At 35.1% G+C, this 24,323-nt stretch overlaps 2 protein-coding genes across 3 annotated transcripts; both read left to right on the forward strand.

The window, feature by feature from the left end:
- The first annotated feature begins 515 nt into the window (after window positions 1-515).
- Window positions 516-4,218, forward strand: LOC109009086 (triacylglycerol lipase OBL1-like). The gene is made up of 5 exons (XM_018989435.2): window positions 516-911; window positions 2,332-2,528; window positions 2,637-2,670; window positions 2,806-3,425; window positions 3,612-4,218. Exons 1-5 carry the CDS (start codon window positions 587-589, stop codon window positions 3,927-3,929), a joined length of 1,494 nt encoding a protein of 497 aa, XP_018844980.2. The 5' UTR covers window positions 516-586; the 3' UTR covers window positions 3,930-4,218.
- Window positions 4,219-16,494: 12,276 nt separating this feature from the next.
- LOC109009085 (heterogeneous nuclear ribonucleoprotein A1-like 2) lies at window positions 16,495-23,454 on the forward strand. 2 transcript variants are annotated; one of them, XM_018989434.2, is made up of 14 exons: window positions 16,495-16,626; window positions 16,889-17,017; window positions 17,153-17,242; window positions 20,234-20,299; window positions 20,454-20,519; window positions 20,681-20,766; window positions 20,924-20,969; window positions 21,217-21,271; window positions 21,770-21,846; window positions 21,986-22,121; window positions 22,204-22,331; window positions 22,408-22,512; window positions 22,782-22,925; window positions 23,136-23,454. In XM_018989434.2, the coding sequence occupies exons 2-14, from the start codon at window positions 17,000-17,002 to the stop codon at window positions 23,199-23,201; spliced, it is 1,083 nt and encodes a 360-aa protein (XP_018844979.1). In that variant the 5' UTR covers window positions 16,495-16,626; window positions 16,889-16,999; the 3' UTR covers window positions 23,202-23,454. The 2 variants fall into 2 exon arrangements, with proteins under 2 accessions (XP_018844979.1, XP_018844978.1); XM_018989433.2 differs by having other exon boundaries at window positions 16,520-16,697.
- The last annotated feature ends 869 nt before the right edge of the window (window positions 23,455-24,323 follow it).

Consider the following 24,323-nt stretch of genomic DNA (forward strand, 5'->3'; position numbering starts at 1 on the left):
ACATAAACACTGGGCGGCCCGCTTCATGACCCATAATATATATATATAGATATATATCATGGTAATATATATTATACAAATAAGTGAATTTATGACGTCATGATAACTTTTGGTAGGGTACAATGCTGCTATATATATGAACATTTTTTAATTATTAATGCAGATTCCAAGTAAATTAAAAAAATATGGAAAAGGATAGCCCGTGATTGTGACCATACATGTGTAAAGGATGAGTTGTGCACAGCAAGACTGACCCTACAATGGCAAAGACTACCTTTCAATTTAACAAAAGAATCGGTACCGATTGTCATCTATCGATCTATATATTTTAGCATTGATCAAAACATGCGTTACTGAACACTATAAAGTATATTTAGTTTAGCCATCATCTCTGATCAGGACAGAATGATGAAAATATATTATAATTGTTTTTCATAATATAGGTAACAGGCCAACATCTATCTACTTTTTCTATCCATTATATATATATAGGGTTTGAAAGCTTAGTTGAAGGGACATCCAAACATAAAGCAAAAGATCACTTTATTTTGCTTCGATCTGTAATTAGCAGATACAGCGCCTAGCCATGTCCATGGCTGCCGCTACTTGCGACAAGGGCTTCTCTCGCAGTTATATGATACTGAAACCAGAGGAAGTGCGTTTCTTCGATCTCATTCACATACTGTTTTCCAGTGACGTAGGGAAAAGGGACTTTGTGGACAGCGCTGGTCCTGATGGCACGGAGGAAAGCTTTCATCGGAGGTGGCTCATATTCGTCTCCATAGTTGCCCAGAAATTCCTGCAATTTGTGGCAAAGCCGCTGGGATTTGTTGGATCGGTGATTGAGACGTGGCTGAACCTTGTTTCAAGTAATCGCAGCTTGGGTAGGCTTTTCCTAAATCTCTTTCAAGGTCAGTCCTCCTCATGCTGTGCTATTAATTCCTTGCTAGCCAGTCTCCTTTATAAACATTCTACGAGATACATATGTTTCTATAGAAGTGTTTAGGACGCAAAAAAATATTATAGTAAATAACATATCCGCGCCTGTTGATGATTGATATAAAGGTATCAGCAGTACTACTCATATCTGCAACTAATCTGCATATGCATTTGTGCATGGAAAATCGATGAATCCATAATTGCCATTTACTACATTTCAAATTACGAGTATTACCAGTATTGGTGTGTTGTTTTTGTCCTTCGTGCCTGGTTTGTTTGAGAGAAAGATCGAGAAAGAGAAATTAGGGAAAGGGAAAGGGAAAAGGAGGCCATGAGGTGAATAAATCCTGATCTCCGTGGGATTGGATTCTCAGGGCATTCGGAAGAATAGTAGTAACAAAGCAGGCCTGATCATTGATTTGAGCTGGAGCACTGGATTCCAAATTAAAAGATAAGGTCGAAGCAGTAGTAGTCACCTCTTAATTATTTCATGATGGTGGGTTACACAAATTTATTAATGTCAATGCATTAATAATTTAATATGCATGCATATACATATACATACATACATATATATATAATATATAATATATTGTGGTAGTTGGGCAAAGGGGACAGATTTATAACTCATAAGGTGCGATCTATTGTATATATAGATAAATTATATTTGTATTTAATTTAATTGTGTAAGTGATCTTGCGCATTTAAAAAAATAGGTAAATTAGGAAAAAATTATTTTATAATAATAAATTTGACTTTTTTTAAAAAAAAGTACGAGACTTGCAATTTCTAAAATTATAACTCGTATATATATATATAATAATAATAATAATAATATATATTCCAAGGCCTTCTTATTTGGTGATCGGTACTACCCCATTTTTCTTTTCTTATATGGCACATAAACATTAATTATGAGGACAATTATTCTCGCACCATCGATATCATCATGATGTTCTTTTTTTAAAAAAAGAAAAAAATAAAAGAAAAAGGAGCTCCAACATATTTATTTTCATCTTTAATAATGGGGCCTATATTATACTAGTTCTTTATTAATTTCTTTGCCGAATTGGTAATTTGTTGCGTACGTATACGTTGAAGTGGAAGTACTACCACCTTTCAGATCGACGTGTCCGATCATCAGAATATAATGATAAGATGGATGCTATTCCTTTAGTTAAAAGTATGAGATTCTTTCGTCCTTTTATTTTATTAATCTAATCATTTTAAATAATTAAATTTATATGTTTTATTCCAAATGAATAATATTCAAAATCTCAAATGATCAGATGAAGAAATTAATTCTTCGACAATAGATCGATCAGTTGGTGAATTAACTAAGTATTGCATGGTTTTAGGTGCTGGCCGTTAATCATGTACTTTTGCATGCAGGGAGTGTGCAAAAAGTACCGGATAAATCATCAGCAAATTTCTTGTCGTTTATTGGTAATTTGGACAAGCGATTGGAGTTGGACTGTAGCATCAAGTGTGGAGATGGTAAGTATCATGCGGCACTGTCTATGATGGCCTCTAAAGCATCGTATGAGAACAGATCCTATCTCGAAGCTACGGTCAAGGATCAATGGAAGGTATAGATCTTTGTCTTAAATTCATGTATTTAAGCTGTAATTTTATTCGTTAATGGTGGATTAAGGCATTGATATGTACGTTCGTTCGTGTCTTGCATGCATGCGCAGATGGAGTTCGTGGACTCTTATGATTTCTGGAACGGTAATATATATATAATTCAGATACGCAATTTTCATATAATAATCTGCATGTACTACATACTACTACTTATGTATGCAGATTCATGATAAGAAATAACATCTTACATAATTGATTCTTATAAATTTTGTGAGGCAGATTATCAAGAAAAAGCCACAACACAAGCCTTTGTGCTTCGAGATAAAAACGAAGGGCAGGATACTATTGTTGTGGCCTTTAGAGGAACCGAACCCTTTGATTCAGATGCATGGTGTTCTGACTTTGACATCTCCTGGTATGAACTTCCTGAAGTCGGAAGAATCCATGGCGGCTTCATGAAAGCCCTAGGGTTGCAGAAGAATGTTGGCTGGCCTAAGGAATTAGGTAAACAAGACGACAGCCCCCCAAAATTATTAGCGTACTATGCCATTAGAGACCTGTTAAAAGAACTTTTGAAACAAAACGACCAGGCAAGGTATATATTGACGGGCCACAGTATGGGTGGGTCTTTAGCAATTCTCTTTCCGGCAATATTGTTAATGCACGAGGAGAAATTGTTGTTGGAGCGGTTGGATGGTGTTTATACGTATGGGCAGCCTAGGGTTGGAGATGTAAACTTTGGTAACTTTATGGAAAAACATCTGGAGGAATACAAAATACGGTATTTTAGGTTTGTTTACAGCAATGATCTGGTGCCTAGGTTGCCCTACGATGACAAAACACTGATGTTCAAGCACTTTGGGACATGCCTCTACTATAATACAGCATACGAAGGAAAGGTAATGGATCGGCTTTTTAATTGAGACGATCGATCGATCGATCGATCGGGTGATTCAATGCATATATGCATGCATAGATCAAAATCATGATCAATGAACTATATTATATATATATATATATATATCGTTCATTAATGTGTAATTAATTAATGTATTTTTTTGGGTTTTTTTTTTTTAATATTGCAGATTGTTTATGAGGAACCAAACAAGAACTATTTCTCACCCCTGGGAGCCATTCCTATGATGCTAACTGCATTTCGGGAGCTGTTCAGAAGCTTTACAATCAAGTATACAAGGGGACCGGAGTACAGAGAAAGCTCGCTCCTCAAAATATTTAGGGTAATTGGTTTGATAATTCCAGGAATACCAGCTCATTGCCCACAAGATTATGTAAATGCTACTCGATTGGGACCCTCTGACTTATTTCTCCCACGTCCCAAGGACCCAAAAAACCAATCAAAAGTAGTTCATGAAAACATGACTGCGTGCCCAACACAGTTTTAGGAGTACTTGTTATCATGGCTGGCGTTGTTAGCTTGTCCTGATCATGAAGTAGTATTGCATTATAATTTGGTGTGGTTTGATCTAATTAAGGATGGGATTATGGTATTAAATGAAGTTTTAGCTCGGAAACTGGAAATCGATCGATCCCATGTTTGGAATTAAGTCTGTGCAGTACTATAATATTATTATATGTAAATGATCACCTCGATCAGTACTGCTCCGTCCAGAATCAGTCATATTGATGTATGCATGCCTCCAATAAAATTAGAATTAATTAGCTTATTATTAATTTATTTGTCTGACTTCATTAATATTTCTTCCATTTAATTAGTCACCAATAAAATTAGAATTAATTAGCTTATTATTAATTTATTTGTCTGACTTCATTAATATTTCTTCCATTTAATTAGTCAGCACGCTACATAATCTTTGAAAGATAAAACCTAGTTTCAAGAGATGCAATTTTGCCACTAATAAAACCTAGAGAAATAATTCCAATATTGAAGAGAGAAAAAACAATCACATGGAAGCCATGCATTGACTTTGCAGTTCAAAATCAGTAGTAATGCACCAATTTTCAGAAGAAGAATGATAATATATATATTAACGCAGGTACATCAGTATTGAAACATATTCATGTCTACTTCTTTGCAGGGTATCATTAAGTTGGAAATAGATATTGAATACTTTCAAATTACCAAAAATAGTCTGAGTGAGTGCTAAATTGAGAGTGGTGTTCAAAAATATACAATAGTTTATTAAGAAAGCCATAATGCCTGCATGTTGCAAAAAATCCAATATTATAAAAAAATCAACGTTTAAGCTATGTGAAAAGGAACAATAAAAATTAACTTCAAACATCCAACCCAAGTCATAGATTACTGAGAAGAACACAAGCCACGAGAGTTGGAAAGGATTAACCAGCAATAGGGATTAGTGCTAATGGACCCCAAGACAAGAAGCTCATTCCTTTTCAATCAGTGGGCGACATACACAGGGAAACACCAACGGTACATAAACAGGTCAAGTGTCTAATAAGTTAGGGTTTTCGTTACAAGATAACAATCCAAAATCAATTAATATAGATTTGAGCCTCGAAAATGTAACAAATGGGAAATCATGAGAGTAAGGGGGAAAATTACATATATATATATATATATATATATTCTAGCAAAACATGAAGAAAAAACATAAGAAAAGAAAAATCAAAACTCACAAGGGAGTGGTAGATCAGTAGCAAACCGCGTGGGGGCCATGGGTTGCGAACAAAGCAAGGAACATAGAGAGGGCCTTGGGCTGCTGGGCTAGGCATGGACGAGAAGGGGGCTTCTAACGGAGAACTGGCGATGGTGCCCCTAGCGACGGCGATATAGAGAAATCTGAGATTGAGTCAAGGCCAGATTCGGGGAAAAAGATACTTTCGCCGTGAGAGTTGGGGGAGAAGGAGGAGGGGGTGACCGTCGAGGTGAGGTGGGGTGGGGTCGCTGGCGACGAGCTGTGTGCGGTGGCGTGGGTTGAGGGAGAAGAGGGATTGGAGAGGCAAAGCGAGGGAGGGAAAAAAATGAGGAGAAAACGTAACGCAGGTGGTTTAAATGTAATTTAACTTTTCTAATAATATTTAATTGACTGCATATTTTCTTATGACGACAATTTTTTACAAAATTTTTTGCAACGAAAAAAAATCGCCACAAAAAAGTGAAAAGTACTTTCTAGTGGTTCATCAATTCCAAAATTCGAGATGGAAAGCTTGCGACGATGGGGTCAATTTTATTGCAACAATATTAAAATCATTGGAAAAGGCCTAAATTTTCTAAAAGGTAATTTCCAGCGCTTTTTATTCTCCACAAAAGTAGCTATTGTGGCGATTTCACCATTCGCAGAAAATATAATATTGCTATAGTTTCAAATATTATTTATGGCGATACTAACTCGCCGCAAAAGGTCGAGTAGTTGTTGTAAATACTTAAACAGTAATTTCAGCTATGGGTGAAAACCGACCCATTCGGTTCGATTTTTGGACAAAACCGACGCCAACCGACTAGTAATTTGCGGGGAGAAAACTGGCCGAAACCGATCGACGGAGAGGAGAAATACTGGCCGAAACCGTTGCTTCCTTTCTCTGTAGGTTCCCGGACCGAGCTTCCTCTGAGAGAGTAGAGAGAGAGACTGTTGCAGATGAGAGAGAGAGAGAGAGGATGAGAGCTGGTAAGAACGCGAAGAAGAAGACGTGAGGAAGAAGACGAGGCTATTTTGAAACGGCGTCGTTCTACTTAATTTTTTTTTTATTATGAATTAAACGACGCCGTATAAGTTGTGTTTAAAACACAACTACGGCTTAAAACAAGGCCGTTCCACTTAAGTAGAACAGCGTCGTTTTAAGTTCAAAATATATATAAAAGAAAATAGTTTATTTAGTCGGCTGGTTCAGCGGTTTTAATCTGGTTCGAACTGACGCCGAACCTGCCGATATTGGTTTTCTCTATTTGCAGCCGCACGCTGACCGGTTCTCCACCGGTTTCGACTGGTTGTGAGCTCCGGCAGCCGGTCTGAGTCGGTCTAGGTCGGTTTTTCGATTTTTTGTACAGCCCTAATTTCAGCATCACAATTTTGAATAAATTGTTTTGGATTTCAGCGGCGATGTGAAAATTGCCGTAAATAAGTCTTAATTGTGGCGATTTGTTTTACGCAGATCTTAAAATTGCTGAAAAATACCTTATTTCTTATGGTGGCATTGCTTTCTCGTGAAATAAATAAATAAATAAATATTATGAGCTTATTCAACATGTATATACAAAAGTGTTTTGGTTCAATGGACCCCATCAGAAAAGGAGAATCAACTCGAATCATGACCTCGCTGCAGCTGGCTAGCTAGCTAGCTAGAGTAGTAGAAATTGAAGTTCATATTGTGGTCTAATAAACCGTTAATATTATATATGAGATTAAATGTTACGAGGAAGTTTTAGAGCATCTTTATTGGCTTGGCCAAAGTTGAAGGATGACTAAAATTTAGATAATTTGTATAAAAAAGACCCCACATTGGATTAGGCATCTCTGAAACAATTTAGATTTCAGCTACAGTGCTTCACCAAATATAGCTAACTACAATTGCTTAATCAAACATTAAAATATTAGTTTCTCACTATAAGCAAACAAATTAAATTAATTAGAATATAATTAACATTTAACATTTAGAATATAATTATTATTAACATTTAATAATATTTTTTTTAATATTAATTTAATTAGAATATAATTATTATTAACATTTAACTGGTAGAACTACAAAATGTGATAAAAATAAATTTAATTAATTAATTATTAAAATAATAATATTTTATTATTATATAGAGAGTAAATAGATAATCCAATGTAGGGATTGAATTTAAATGGAATATGAAAATGTAAATTGATGTTATATTAGCTAAAATTTGAAGATGCTTTTGGCCAATCCAATGAAAATGCTCTTACATCGATTACACACATTCATTTAATTAATACATGATTTATTATTTTTTATATTTTATTTAAATACATACATACTTAAGTATTAAAATATAATGATAAAAATGATAAATCACATTTTGAATAAGTTGAAGCATATGATATAAGGCTTCTATATAAAATCTCTAATTATAAGTGTTAGTGCATAGAGTATTCCATTTAAAATGCTTACATAACATAATTTAACTTGAAAGATAAATTTTAAAATCTAAATCTTATAAATTATATCTTATCATTTAAGTGATGTGGATATATAGTGTATTTTTATACATTAGCAAAATAGAATAACTCCTATATATATCCACATTTTTTTTTATCCTAATACAAGGATTTGTTTGGAAATAGATCTAATCTTAAAATTTTTATTTCATCTCCTTTTCAAACATAATCCAAATGCAAAATTTAAAATTTAAAATCTAAATCTTACAAATTATATCTTACCATTTAAGTGATATGGATAGTGAATTTTACACATCAACAAAATAGAATAGTTCATATATATATATATATATATATATAGTTGCATGATGTAGCTAGGCAATTGATGACGCAATAAAATTATTCACACATTTATCAATTGATTATTCTAAACGTCAATTTTCTATAGACATGACAATATATAGGCGTGAGAGGAATTAGAAAAAGAATCTTATATTCTTGGAGAAATTAATTTATGCTTTTACTTGATGGAACATATATTTTGATGTACGTACATTTGAAATTAAGGTACTGATCATGATTTGCCCCGAAATTCACTCTTTGGACGACAATTTTATTTCTAAGAATGTCTAATGCTATAAGGCGAAGCAATCGCAGGCCAACGGCAATCATAATCAATCATATCCTTCGACACCATATAATTATATATATGATAATACTCTCAACAAATCATGTTGGAAAAGCAGGATTTTAATTACTGCATTATCACTTTCCATGCCTAATTAGCATGTCCAAATACTAAAAACAAAAACAAAAGAATTACAGTTGTATGTTTAGATTAATTGAATTGAGTTATGAATAGTAGTATTTTGTAGATTCTATTGAGATGAATTTAAGTTTTTTAGGTTGAGATCGATGAGTTTAACTTTTTAGATTAAAATGTAAGAAATACGTGAAAATAAGTTTAACTTTTTTATGAAAAATTAAAAAAATAATAAATCACATTAATAATTAATTTAAGATAAATTGAGTTTGGTTCAATAATCAATCACAGCCTTACTCCCCAATAACTGTGCACATATATTTTGTGGATCATGGACCTGTATTTAGCTGTTCTTTGTAATAATGTGGTGTGTTTTTTTTTTGGGGTTGATGGGCATTGGCAAAGGGGCTAAGTGGACCAATAATGCAAAGTTCGAGATGAAATGGGCTGTTCTACAATTTGACTTTTATGGGCTGAAGTCCTGAATTTACGCGGGCCTGACTATTTGATTGAGCTGAATTGTAATTAGAGTCCGTTCTTGGGTTTGAAACGTGAGTTTCACACATCACATTTTTAGTTATTTTTTTAATTTTTTTCTCTTATCAAATATGTGATGTATAGATGATGAGTAAAATAATTCAATTATTCTAAAAAGAATAAAAAATAAAAAATAAAAAAATATAATAGCAATCGTGATGTATGGTGTATAGGGTTTATGAATAGCAATGCTCTATTAACAAGAGTTAGTTTTGCTACATATCAGCCACTGTTCACATCACACACCTCACACCTATAACTTTTCATAGGATGTGAGGGCGCTTTTCATAAAGTGTAGGAGCATTTTTCATAAGGTGCGGAGTGTGAGATGATGAATGGTGGCTGGTGAGAATAACTTTTCTATTGCCAATTAGCATGTAACTATTTGATTTTGATAATAATAATTTGTATAAATAGATTCAGATTAAAGTAATTCTACATACAATCGTGAAGTGTGTAAACGCTACGTAGTCGCTTTGAAAAAGAGTGTGATCCACTATTAAAAAATTAATTTTGTCATGTAAGTCCTATATTTTATTTATTTTTTTCAAAATGCGACGGTTACACAATTCACAGTTACAAATATATTTTCTCTTCAAATTAGCTTATATTTGATCGTCTTGAAAAATACTTGGCATCTTGATGTAATGGAGATTGCCCATATCTGTTTTCTCTCTTTCTATTTGGAAGTTGATTTTTGGTCCATTCTTTACAAATATTTATCATCTTTCATCTATCCAAACAATAAATTGTGAGGTTCTTGACATTATCACTTATTAATGTTAGATATATTCATAGGGTATGCAAGTTCTAAGAATTCTTTTTGAATAAAACGAAGTCCACCATGTAAAAGTTAAATTTTCATGTGAGTCTCGTATTTTTTTTACTTTTACTTTTTATAAATGAAATACACAAGACTTGAACAGTTCAGACTGTATAAATAATTTTTCCTAAAAACTATTAAAATGCTTAATTGCGTTTTTCTATTCTACAAAATCAAACCAAAGTTCCATTGTGGTAATTATCATGTCTTGATAACAGCGTTAGTCACACTTACAGCATGGCTAAGCATCTTTCTGTACTATATTAGTCATATGCCGTAAAAGAAGGGAACCCATAGGCCATATCGGTACATACCATTTGCAAGTTTTCCCTTCTTTTAGAACCTTCACAAAACCATCCTTTTTACAATTTTCAATTAATTCTTCTTCATTTCTTCTTCATTCATCGTTTGTTTTTAGAAATGAAATGAGATGAGTTGAAATTAAAATTAAAAAGTTGAATAAAATATTGTTAAAATATATTTTTTGATATCATTTTTATTTTAAAATTTGAAAAAGTTGAATTATTTATTTTATTTTGCGTGAAAATTTAAAAAAGTTTGTAATGAAAATTTTATATTGTAGTGTTAAAAGAAAATTAGGCCTTAGAACCTCAAAGATGAACATCTCCTTTCAGGAAACCTATGTCAAATTGGTCTGAATACCCTTTCCATAGGGTTTGCTTTCATTATATAGAAAGGATTTACATATTGATTGCCAGAATTCTAGCATCTAAAAAAATATACAAGGTAAGTATTTTCAATCTTATTTACATGCTAATTATCTGCTAAATACAATCTAGATATGAAGGAAAAACATTCCTAAAATAGTACAAATCAAATCCCGTAACATCCCCTCTCAAATTGATGTTGGTAGATCAAGAAGTATCAATTTGTCAACCAAGAACTGATGCAGGTGCCGAGAAAGAGCTTTGGTGAATATGTCTGCAGTTTGATGTTCAGTTGAAATGTGAGGAAGAGTAATCACATGTTTGTCAAAGGATTCACGTATGGAATGACAATCGACTTCGATATGTTTCATACGCTCATGGAAGACAGGATTAGCGGCAATCTGAATAGCACTGGTATTATTAGCATGAAGAGGAGTAGAATGAAGCTGAGGGAAACCAAGTTCACCCAATAACCCATGAAACCATGTGATCTTCAATCATGCATAAGACATAGCACAATACTCTGACTCAGTGGAGGACTTGGAAACTCTGTCTTGTTTCTTACTTTTCCAATAAATGAGTTCATTGCCTAAAAACATGCACCAGCCAGTAACAGAGCGACGAGTATCCATACATTCGGCCCAATCAGCATCACTATAACCCACCAATTGTAAGGAAGATACCTTAGGAAAGATTAACCCGCGTGTAGAGGTACCCTTCAGATATAGGATAATGTGGCAAACAGCGGCTAAGTGAAGATGTCGAGGGGCCTGCATAAATTGATTGACCTGCTGCACAGCAAAAGAAATGTCAGGACGAGTAATCTTCACATAGTTCAAACTCCCAACGAGTTGTCGATACAAATATGGATCTGATAGAAGCTCGCCTTCCTCCTGACGAAGTTTAAGATTTACCTCCAAGGGAGTAAGAACGGAATTACCCGATTGGAGACCAGCGAATGAAATCATTTCCTGTGTGTATTTGTGCTGGTGTAATAATGTACCAGTCAAAGTAATTTGCACCTCAAGACCAAGAAAGTACTGCAGGGGACCAAGATCTTTCATGTGAAAAGAAGTCTTGAGATGCTGTTGTAATTGCTTAATTAACTCAGTATCAGAGCCAGTAATCACAATGTCATCAACATATACTAGAAGCAATATAATTCCTGCAGAAGTCTTGCGAAGAAATAGAGAGGAATCAAACTGACTCTGAGTAAAGTGAAAAGCAAGCAGAGTAGAGTGAAATTTATCAAACCATGCACATGGAGCCTGTTTCAGCCCATACAAGGATCAGCGTAGCCGACAAACCTTTGAGGAAGGTGTAGCAAATATGCGTGGAGGTGGAGACATATAGATTTCTTCTTTCAAATCCCCATGTAGAAAATCATTATTCACGTCCATCTGCCAGAGAGACCACCCCTGCGACGCAGCAATGGCCAAGATAGTCCGTACAGTAGTCATTTTGGCAATAGGGGCAAATGCCTCTTCATAATCAATACCATACTCCTGCCGGTTCCTAAGTGCCACGAAAAGGCCCTTACATCTGTCCAGTGAGCCATCAGACCGAAACTTGACTGAGTATACCCATTTACAGCCAATAGGTTTGACACCAGAGGGACAAGTCACAAGATCCCAAGTGTGATTGTCTTGAAGAGATTGGATTTCTTCTTGCATGGTCTGCTGCCAACATGCTTGGGTGGCTACCTGAGTATAAGAGTGAGGAACATAAATAGTGTCGAGAATGGCAATAAGCGAGGTATGAGGAAAACCATACCTATCTAGTGGATATATAACTCGGGTGGAGCGCCGAGGTATAGAAATCGCAGAATCAGATGACGAAGTAGTGTCTGGAAGAGGCGTTGAAGGAGGACGTTTATGATACACCAAACCTGGTTTAAATCGCTCAATAGAAGAAGACGCATCATCAAAAGCTGGTAGAAGAGTAATATGAGAATCAGAAATAACCTGAGACTGAAAGAAATATTGATTTTCGAAGAAAATCACATTTCGGGAGATCCAGAATTTGTTTGCATGAGCAACATAACAAACAAATCCTTTTTGAGTAGGGCTATATCCCATAAAAGCACACGTGACAGACTGAGCACCAAACTTGTGGCGATCAACAAGTGGCAGATGAACAAAACAAACACACCCAAAAGTATGAAAGGATTGATACTCAGGAGATATGCCAAATAATCGAAAATATAGAGAATCATACTTTAGAGTGATGGTAGGCAAACGATTGATCAAATAAACAGCAGTAGATAAAGCTTCTACCCAAAACTTAGAAGGTACATAAGAATCAATCAATAAAGTACAAACAACATCTAAGAGATGACGATTCTTACGCTCAGCGACTCCATTTTGTTGAGGGGTATAAGGACAAGAACACTAGGAAACGATTCCTTTTTGCTGAAGATAAGTTTGAAAGGAATGAGACATATATTCCCCCCTGAGTCGGAGAGTAAGATTTTGATACAAGTACTGAACTGTGTCTTGACAAACGTATAATTTTTTTGAAAAATAGAAAACACATCAGCTTTAGAATAGAGAAAATAAATCCAAGTAAATCGACTATAATCATCGATAAACGTCACAAAATAACGATATTGACCATGAGAAATAACATGACTAATACCCCAAACATCAGTATGCACAATCTCAAAGCAATGAGAAGCACGACTACCATGCATAGAAAAATGTAAAGTTTTATTTTTACCAAGATGACAAGTGGTACAATCAAAAGATACAGGAGAAGAATAAAATAAATCTTTATTACCCAAAAAACCATGTTTCAAAAGATGAGTCAAGACAACAGAATTAGGATGACCCAGTTTCTTATGCCAGACTTCATTATTATTGGTAGTAGCCGTATAAGCAAAAGAAACAACATTAGGAATAGAAAACTGTAAAAGAAATAAACGTCCCACTTTAGGCCCCTTCGCGATCACCGTCCCTGACACCTGATCCTGCACAAGACAACCACCATGAGAGAAGTGAACATCACAGTTATTATCCACAAATTGTCCAACAAAAATCAAATTGGTAGATAATCCAGGAGAGACAAAAACATTTCGAAATGAAGAGCCCAAAGTACCAACAGCTGTAATAGGAAGTGTACTACCATCAGCAATCTGAATAGTCTGCATGCCTCCATACTTACGAACACCATGGAGACCCGTCGTACTACCAGTCATATGATTTGACGTACCCGAATCAACAATCCAAGAAGAAATGGAGATAAGATCTGTACCTTGCAAGCCTAAAGCCGTAAAAGCAAACAGAATCATCTGTTGGACCATGGCAGGTGTGAGAACAGATGAATCAGAGCTTACAATGGGGGGCGCAGAAGAAGACGAGGGCTGAACAACAGCTTGAAAGGCTTGGGATTGGCGATTCTGAGGCCGCACTCAACAGTCTTTGATGATATGACCCTCATTCTTTCAGTAGTTACACACTTTCTTCGGACAGTTGCGAGCAATATGACCGAACTCCTTGCAACTGAAACACTGCAACTTATTCCTCCCTCTCCCTTGAGCTGCATATGCTACATTCGCAGTCTCAGAAAAGACCTTCTCAGAAGTCATACACATCTGAGTCGATAACCGCTGTTCTTCACACAATAAATCTCTCAAGCAAATATCTAAAGAAGGAACCAGATTACGTTCAATAAACCGGCTCGAATGGGCTCAAATTCAGGTCGAAGTTTCATCAAAAATTGATCGCGTTGACTCTCAGTATGAACCACGTGAAGAGCCGCAAGTGTCGCGGTGGGAACCTTAGCATGAACAATAGCAGAATACTCGCTCCAAAGATTAATAAAACCATAATAAAATTGCTCAATGGTCAAATTACCTTGGATGTAATTGCTAATTTTCAACTCTAATTGGAATTTTCGAGCACTGTGATCTTGGTGATAAATACGATGCAGGTAGTCCCATATAGCCTGAGCTGTAGTAAAACAGTGAAGATTGGTAACAATATGGGGCTCAATCGTCCCCAATAGATAGGAGATCACCTTAGCATCATTGAGCTCCCATTGGGCAAATTCCTTTTCATCAGTGGGAACTCGAACAGAGCTATCAATATGATTGGATAATTCTTTCCATTTAAATAACATTTTAAATTGAAATGCCCACGTAGAAAAATTATTTCTAGTAAATCGTACTATAATATTTTCAATAGACATGATGAAAGCCCACTAAAAAATCAACCCAAGCAGTTAAACAAAATAACAGCAAGCCCAAATCAATTCAGTTCCAATTCTGAATGAAATAGAGGCCAAGCACACAAGACAAATAAGAGAAAAGCCCACGAACAGAGTACGTAGGTCCATGAAAGAGTAAAAGAAAAGGTAAACAGCCTAGCACAAAGACTCGGCAGACCGATACCTACCCAACACCTAGCATATACGGCAACAGATGTCACCAATCACCTCGCCACCACCACAGAGAGAGCCGACGTGCCCACAACGACCCAGCCATCACAAAGCGATCACCGAGAGAGAAAAGACAACCCAGAACCAGAACAACGGCCACCAAGAGAAGGTTGAACACCACTCAACCACCACAGAAACGTTGAACACCGCCCCAGAAAACGTCGACACCACCACAAAGGAGGTCGACTGCCACATAACAGTAAACCCACAACATCGTTCACCATAGAAAGGATCGACACACAAAGAGCAAGATGGAACTTGCCGAAACAGAGGGAAAAAAAAATTCTTGTTGTCGCACACGAAGGATTAAGACCACAAAAATGAATATCAGAGTAGGGGCTCTAGTACCATGTCAAATTGGTCTGAATATCCTTTCCATAGGGTTTGCTTTCATTATATAGAAAATATTTACATATTGATTGCCATAATTCTAGCGCCTAAAAAAACTATACAAGGTAAGTATTTTCAATCTTATTTACATGCTAGTTATCAGCTAAATACAATTTAGATATGAAGGAAAAACATTCCTAAAATAGTACAAATCAAATCCCGTAACAGCCTATTCTTATTGCAAATGGCATAGCTCGAATACAATGACTTTTGGTTGGGACTAAGAAATATTTTAAAACCCATTCTATACGTGTTTTAAAAGGTATTTATTTATCAGCTAAATACAATCTAAATATAAAAGAAAAAAATTCCTAAATTAGTACAAATCAAATCCCGTAACAGCCTATTCTTATTGCAAATGGCATAGCTCGAATACAATGACTTTTGGTTGGGACTAAGAAACATTTTAAAACCCATTCTATACGTGTTTTAAAAGGTATTTATTTATAATGATGATAAAGTGATGTTTATACAACTTTTAATTATTATTTTGATTAGGTATGATTTATAATTAATCTAAAATAATAGTAACTTGATTATATAGAAAATGAAAAATGATATTTATCATTATTTTAAATATAAATAATACTATTTCCCATCATCATAATTATTCAAATATTAAATGATTAGAGGCTATTTGTTATACTCTATTTAGGAATCAATCATTGGACTCTATATCAAAAAATATTGAGAAGATAATATGGTAAATAGATTTTTTTATAAATATTAATAAACTATTCAATTTTTTTAAATTTTTAAATAATAATAATATTAATAAATAATATCTAATAATATTTTATTCAATTTTTAACTTTTATTTCTACTTAACTTATCTCAACTCACTATCCAAACCGACATAACTTGATATAATATATTAAGTTGTAAAGTTTTTAAATTGTAAAATAGATCTGTCGTAGGTATTAAGTTAACTTAATTTTTAAATTTCATTTTATAAAATTTATTTATAGATAATTAGATATGGTTTAGATAATAAGATGAGATGAGATAGTTTTAGATGAAAGTTGAATAAAATATTGTTAGAATATTATTTTTTAATATTATTATTTTAAAATTTGAAAAAATTAAATTATTTATTATATTTTATATAAAAATTTAAAAAAATTATAATAGTAAAATGAAATGACTATGCAAACGGAGCCAAAAGATTAAGTCCGAGGATTTAATTTGATGTATATCAAAACATGATGAAAAGGTTAACAGGTTAACTGGTGATTAATTAGTGAAGCCAGATAAATGGTTAAAAAAAAAGGTGAAGCCAGATACGGTGGTCTGAGAACCATACGATTCTTTCTCGTTTGCGAAGCCTCGATATACAAGGGCGGTACCGTCTCCAAATCCTCAATTTCAGAAAGGGCCTGAGCGGAGCGGCGACCGAGCGAGCGAGCGAGAGGAAGAGAGGTAAGAGAACTAAGAGAGGGGAAGACCTCTGTATTTAGGGTTTTCAAAATCCCGCAGGTATTTCGAAAAAGGTCAGTGAGCGCGTATATTCATAAACAAAGGAAATTTTTTGCTGTAATTTTTCGTTTTCTTGGAGTTGTTTGACTCGCAAATTGAAGGATCGGGAATCAATTTATTCTTTTTTGAAGAAAGGTGAAAATGGTGAGTCTGATTTGGTATTTGACAATTGTGTGTGAGAAAGAGGTGTGCTTACCATGTGCAGGGGCCAGAGAGTGTGAGAGATTTAGAGAGACGAGAGAGATATATATTTGTGTGAGAGATTTAGGGTTTCTCGCTTCCGTTTTGTTACAGCGAAGCCTTCTCCAAATTTATCATGGACCGTAAGCTTGTGGTTAGTTATTTTTGTCTTCTTTTAAAGATTTATTGATTTTATTTATTTTTGCTTGAATTTAGAATTGTAGGATATAAAATTTTGGTTTTTTGAATCTTTTCTTAATTATGTACGGTAAAATATTTGCACTTCTAGGTTCTGGGTATTCCTTGGGATGTGGATACGGAGGGGCTGAGAGATTATATGAGCAAATTTGGGGAATTGGAGGATTGCATTGTCATGAAGGTTAGCCCTCCCGTAGATCTTAACGCACACGATTCACTGCCTGACAACTTGATGCAACTATATATGCGTGTGTTCGCACCACTGTAGCTTAATTCCACAGTAGCATAATTGATACTTCTCCTTTTTTCTTCTCTCATTAGACCTGCTTGATCAGTTTCTGCAGTTTTTAGTTTCCAATTAATGTGTTTGCGCTTAGTTTATGTATATAGACAAAATGGGGATAAAATCGGTTCCTGCCGTGAAGATATTTGTGCAAAATAATCCTGTGAAATATTTCAATTGTATTTTCAGGGTGAAAGGTTATATTGATCTAAATACAACAAACGGCATATTGAACTCCAAATCTAACTCCAAGAGTCCACTCTCTAAACGGAAGTAGCCAATGAATATATTAATTTTTTTGTTAAGTAATAAGAGATTTTTTGTTAAGTAATAAGAGATTTTATTAATGGAAGCAAATAGACGCAGCTCAAGTGCACAGGAAGTATACAAGCTAAAACACCTAAATACAGGCTAGGAAGTAGGAGCTAAGAGCTAAGAAAAGCTGAAAGAAAAACATTCATATTATCCCCATTCAATACAAGAGTTTTTTACCCAAAGACAGAGTTCGAAAGGAAAACCCTCTGAATTCTACCAGCAATCGTTCTCTATCATCAAAACACTGCCCATTCCTTTCCAGCCGTAGGCACCACATCAAGCATAAAGGAATCATCTTCCAAATAGCAGCAATGCCATGAGAACCCATAAAACCATTCCAGCAAGCCAAGAGGTCTACCACCCTCTTGGGCATCACCCAAGCAATACCCGATCTGCTGAAAATCTCGTCCCAAAATGTCTTAGCCACCTTACAATGCAGAAACAAATGGTCAAATGATTCACCATCGTTATTACACACAATATAACACCAATCAAGACAGATTATACCTTGTTTTCTCAAATTATCTGCAGTCAAAATCTTCCCAAGAGAAACCAACCAACAGAAGAAAGCAACTTTACTGGGCACCTTTGATCTACAAATACACTTCCAAGGGAATTGATTGACACAATGAAAAGTCAACGATTTATTATAAGAGCTGACAGTAAAATGGAATTTCTAGCGCGTTGCCATACCAATTTGTCTTCCCCTCCTTGCACAATTTTCATATCATAAAGCCTACTGAAGAAAGCTGAAACAAACGGGCACTTCCCAATCTTGTAAGTTTCTAATGAAACTCACATTCCATTGAGGGAAATTGTTAGGAAAAAATACCGAATCAGCCAGGGTGACTTCTTTGTCCCTTGCAATCCTAAAAAGCAAAGCAAATGCATTCTTAAGCACCAACTCCCCGCACCAAAGATCATGCCAAAATAAAATTCTTTCTCCACCACCAACCTTAAATGAAACGATTAAGGAATTCCCCCCAGCCATTCCCAATATATTTCCACAAGCCCACACCATACACTCTAATCGTTAGAACACCAACTCCCCCAAGCCCTCCCATATTTAGCATTGATAATTTTTCTCCATAACGCCGCCTTCTCTAATTGATATCTCCAAAGCCATTTCCCAATAAGGGCTTTATTAAAAAGCCTCAAATTAAGAATCCCCAAACCTCCACAAGCAACAGGTGAGCAAACTTTATCCCAATTTACTAAATGGGACCTCCTATCCTCACCAAGACCACCCCACAAAAATTACGGCAGATTCTCTCAATTCTACAAGTCACACCACAGCAGGTAAAGGAAAGAGGGAAAGAAAATATGTTGGAAGATTAGATAACGTACTTTTAATCAGAGTAATTCCTCCCTCTTTAGAAAAATAAATTATTTTCCAACCAGCCAACATCATCTCTATTTTCTCAATCACACCATCCCAAATCAATGAGAATTTGTATGGGGCACCTAAAGGAAGCCTAGATATCTCAATATGGAGGGATGGGATCTTACAACCTAAAATATTGGCTAAATCCAAAGTGTTCGAGACAGGACCCACTGGGACTATTTCTGACTTAGATAAATTGACTCTAAGCCCAGAAACAGATTCAAAGCAAAGCAAAAGGGCCCTCAAAGATCGAAGATGGTGTTGATTAGGGTCACTGAAAATAAGGGAATCGTCAGCAAAAAGGAGGTGCGAGACCTTTAAGTTGCCAGGAGAGTTCCCACCCACCAAAAAACCCGACAAAAAGCTCCCAACAACAGCAGCATCAATCATTCTACTCAAAGCATCCATGACAAGAATAAATAGGAAAGGAGACAAGTGATCCCCTTGCCTCGATCCTCTCGAACTATTGAAGAATCTAGTAGAAGATCTCTCTTCAAATTATATTTTTTCTGTATTATTTTTAATATCAAATTCATTTTACCCTTACATTTTGACAATCACGTAAGGCAACACTATAAGCCCATAACATTTTCTAGTACATTTTCACATTTTCAGTGAATGAAATTTATGGTTTCTGTAGTTGGTTTCTAGCACCTTCTCATGTAAATGAAACCTTGACATAGATTGAAAATTTTTCATAGAACTAGGGATTAAACCACTGTTTTCCTTGCTGGATTAATGTAAATGGATGTTTATGTGGCATTGATCAGGACATAGCTGAGCCTTTGGGTTTTGAAGTGAAGGCTGGAGTTGAACCCTTATGAGGCTCCTTGAGTCTCTACAAGATAATGCCTTGTTACTTATCTAATTATTTTTTTGCTCCCCCAAAAAAAAAAAAAGAAAGAAAAAAAACCCCAAATGTCTGATGGACCCTGTAAATGTTTTGCACCCAAGTATCCAAACTTAGACCTAAAGGGAGCATACCACTAAGACCAAGGCTCTTACTACGTGAGCCAATCTCTAGAGGTTCAATTATTTAATTTTAATTTGTTTGTACATCAGCTACTGCATTTTAAACAATAATCGAATATTTGGATTCCTTGGGCAGGATGCATACGTTTAATTGTTTTGATATTATGCTGAAGTACTTTTTGAAGGCCTATATAACCTTATTTGTTTCCATGATTTAGGAGAGGTCAACTGGCCGATCTCGTGGTTTTGGTTATGTAACATTTGCATCAGTTGAAGATGCTAAGGTAAGTGCGGATTTACATTCATTGGAATTCAGGTTTTATTCTTTATGTATCGTGACATTTTGGGAGATTTTATCTGATGAGATAACTATTTGGGTTTTTAAATCTTTATAATGCATTTCCTCATTTTTGATGCGTGAAATATTTCTTGCTGTAGAACGCATTGTCAGGCGAGCACTTTCTTGGAAACCGAATGCTGGAAGTTAAAGTGGCTACCCCGAAGGTTCTGTTATAAAAATATAAAACAGTAGACGCTTTTTCACCCATTTTATATGTTTGTTATAATTTTCCTGTCTTTCACTCTTGTCCCACAAAATGAAAAAGTAATTTTCAGAAATGTAAGTTTTGAGCTGAGAATTATATGTAATGTTTTTCTATTGGCAGGAGGAAATGAGAGCACCTGCAAAGAAAGTTACCCGGATATTTGTTGCTAGAATCCCACAATCTGTGACAGAAGAAACCTTTCGAAGGTATAGTTCTGATTTCTACACTATTGTAATGATTTTTATCTTATCATAATACTTTATATATTTTTGTACATTCTGGGAATCTCCAGACATAATTTATGAATAATGATGAATAAGCATGGTGATCTAATGTTTTTCACTTTTGTTTTTGGTTTTTTAGTCATTTTGAGCAATATGGCGATATAACAGATTTGTACATGCCCAAGGTTCTCTCTCTCTCTCTCTCTCTCTCTCTCTCTCCCCATATGTTTGTATATATGTCTTTAATTGGTAAACAAATTTTATTGATAGAAATAGGCATAGCCCAAGTACACAGGAGTGTGTATATATATGTCATAGATATCTGGATGTACTTTTTTTACATACATGCACAACTACAAAATCAAATTTATACATGGCAACGATTGCTTTAGTGGAATTAACATGGTGCAATTTTGTTCTTGTGCTGTGAAGGATCAAGGCTCAAAAATTCATCGTGGAATTGGCTTTATCACCTTTGCAAGTGCAGGTCAGACCACTTTTCTTCGTTTTGGTGCTATGAGCTTTTGCATGACACTGGCAATTTGGATGCCATCATCTTGCCTTTTCTCTCCCCAATAACTACCGTCTAACTTAAGAGGAGATGCCTTTCTACCATGTTCTCTTCTTTTGAGTCCATCCCATACGCATTTACGAGTGTGCTGACATATGGAAATTCAATCTATCTGCATAGGAAATCCTCAAAAGCTCTTATTCTGTTTTCTTTTTCTCTCTCTATTTTTTTGGTCAGACGGGATCATGCTTAAGCAAAGTACACCCTGTTACCCCTCCCAACCCAAAAAGAGAAGGAATTAATTGATTCTGTATAGCAGAAACACATGTATCTTTAAAGTAATTTTGTTAGCAATCCTTGTTTTTAACTCTCAGAACCCAGAAAATCAAAAGCTTTATTTATTTTTTTAATAAAAATTACAGCAATCATAGGTTAGCAGTAAATTGTTGTAATTATCTGTTTGTGGTCTTGCAGATTCTGTGGACAATTTGATGGCCGAAACTCATGAATTGGGTGGTTCTACTGTAGTTGTTGATCGAGCAACACCAAAGGCAAGTTACAGCACGCCTAGCCTTTTTTCTTTTGGTTGCAGCTTTTACCCCTCCTCAAAGAAGAAAGTCTTATTTATGGATTTTTTTCAAAACACTATTCTATTTTTTATTTCAGCTAATATGATATGATATATTTCAGGAAGATGACTTCAGGCCAATGGGCAGAACGGCACAGGGTGGATATGGTGCATACAATGCTTATATTTCTGCAGCAACTAGATATGCAGCCCTTGGTGCTCCTACTTTATATGATCATCCCGGCTCAGTTTATGGGAGTAAGTACCTTTGAGACCTTATTTCAAGTATATGCCATTAATATTAATATGCATTCATTTTTTCCTCTTTATGTTGAATTAGGGGGTGAGTCCAGTCGAGGAATGGGCAAGAAGATTTTTGTCGGGAGGCTTCCTCAGGAGGCAAGCTCTGAAGATCTCCGCCAGTATTTTGGTAGATTTGGCCGTATATTAGATGTCTATGTTCCAAGGGTAAGATAGATACATATTATATTAGCAGATGTTTGATTCAAGGTACTGATACTCATGTAAAATGCTTATGATATAGGACCCTAAGAGGACTGGCCACCGAGGTTTTGGTTTTGTAACTTTTGCCGATGATGGTGTAGCAGATCGTGTATCTCGAAGACCTCATGAGATCTGCGGACATCAGGTATCAAAATGAATTTGTCATTTATCTTTCAATTCTAACTATCGTTATGCCAATACCCCCGCCCCTCCCCCTTCTTTTTCTATTTCCTTCTTCCTGTGCCGTCTGGTCAGTAGGTTAGGCTTTTTCAACAGTGACCATTTTGCGATTCTACCAAGTGTTATTTGCATGATGTCATGCAACCATTTTTCAACTATGATTAGTCAAGAAGTATCGACTTTAATTCACTTATAAAAAAAGTTTTGAATTTAATTCATTGACTTGCTCTGTAGGTTGCGATAGATTCAGCCACACCTCTTGATGATGCTGGTCCTCCCAGTGGAAGTTTTATGATGAATCCTGCGGAATCCTTTGGTGGGTATGGTGGTCCAATGCGAACCTATGGCAGGATGTATGGAAGCCTGGATTTTGATGATGTGAGTATATGCATAATGTTTCACAATGGCAGATCTAGTAATTGACTTCTGTTGATACTTGTGTAATCTTTGGAATGAGAAGACTGTGTATTTGTAGAACCTGCTTATCATCTGCAATTAATAAATGAAATCCTCACTGCTTTTTACGTGTGTGTCTTCTCGATATGATTTTATGATGTTCGCTTACATGATGCCATCTTTGTTTTCCAGTGGGGTTATGGAATCGGCAGTGGGGGGAGACCATCAAGAGCAGATTGGAGGTACAGGCCATACTAAAGAGTCTTGGCCTCTGGGGGGACGTGAAATTGCGTCTGATGATGACATATAGGGATGTCAGAAAGAATGTATTGCAGTCTATTAACTATCACTTAAAATTTATTGGTAGGATGGCGTTTTGATACTCGGTTCCCAACTCAAACAGTTCAATAAGTCTTGTTTCAGTCAGAGGTTGGAAACATTATTAGTGAGTTAGTCTGTTATTTGATGCATTGAGCCATTATTGTGCTGCCATATGGCTTTGTTTTCATAATTAATCTCTAACTTATCTTATTTAATTATTATAATTTTATCAAATATTTACGCAAAATATAATAAACAATTTATCTTTTTCAAATTTTAATTTAATATTTTAAAATTTTAAAATAAAAATAATATTAAAAAAATATATTTTGATAATATTTTATTTAATTTGCATTGCCTTGTTATAGCTCGGATGTGTGGTCTGTATCTCAGCAGTCATGGAAAAACAGTTGGGTGTGGTTGTCAATGTTATGGGTCAGAGTTGTGACATTTCCCTTTCGTTGCAGAGTTGGTATGGCTCGCTGGGTTTAGAGAATGATAAATACATGTCATTTTTTACAACATTTTACATAATAATATTTTAAAAAGAGGGATATTTTTGTAAAATATCTTATAAAATTAATGTCATTTTACAAAAAATATTTTTATTTTATAATGTGTCGTGAAATATATTATAAAATGTACTGTGTAGATATCCTTATTTAAACCCGATTCTGTTTTCTTTACTTCACATTTGATTAAATTCTTTTACCAACCCTTTAATCTCTTTATTTTTTCTTTTTTGCTTAGTAATTTGGCCAGTCTTGGCAGTGCTTACACTGGACAGTGCATTCAAACAACCCTTGAGCTGGCCATTTTATTGGCCCATATTATAGTCTATTAGTTTTTTTTTTTTTTTTAAAGTGACGTGGATCATTTCATTTGCCAAAATTTCCCTCATGAAGTATTTTTTTATAGGGATAAATGCACTTTGCATTGTTTTGCACACTGCATTACAAATTGACACATTGCACACTATTAAGACTTGCACATTATACCCTCAAATTACAAAAAACTAGACCTTGCACCCAATTCAATTATATTCATTGAAATGAATAA

The sequence above is a fragment of the Juglans regia genome, chromosome 7 (assembly GCF_001411555.2).
Source record: "Juglans regia cultivar Chandler chromosome 7, Walnut 2.0, whole genome shotgun sequence".
Taxonomy (NCBI): Eukaryota; Viridiplantae; Streptophyta; class Magnoliopsida; order Fagales; family Juglandaceae; genus Juglans; species Juglans regia.

Bases quoted from the DNA above. Each gene is read 5' to 3' on its own strand.
- LOC109009085 (XM_018989434.2), top strand. The intron at 20,767-20,923 runs GTATAGTTCTGA...TTGGTTTTTTAG, and splicing joins ACAGAAGAAACCTTTCGAAG to TCATTTTGAGCAATATGGCG. The intron at 20,970-21,216 runs GTTCTCTCTCTC...TGTGCTGTGAAG, and splicing joins CAGATTTGTACATGCCCAAG to GATCAAGGCTCAAAAATTCA.
- LOC109009086 (XM_018989435.2), top strand. From the start codon at position 587: ATGTCCATGGCTGCCGCTACTTGCGACAAGGGCTTCTCTCGCAGTTAT. The intron at 2,529-2,636 runs GTATAGATCTTT...ATGCATGCGCAG, and splicing joins CGGTCAAGGATCAATGGAAG to ATGGAGTTCGTGGACTCTTA. The intron at 2,671-2,805 runs GTAATATATATA...TTTGTGAGGCAG, and splicing joins CTCTTATGATTTCTGGAACG to ATTATCAAGAAAAAGCCACA.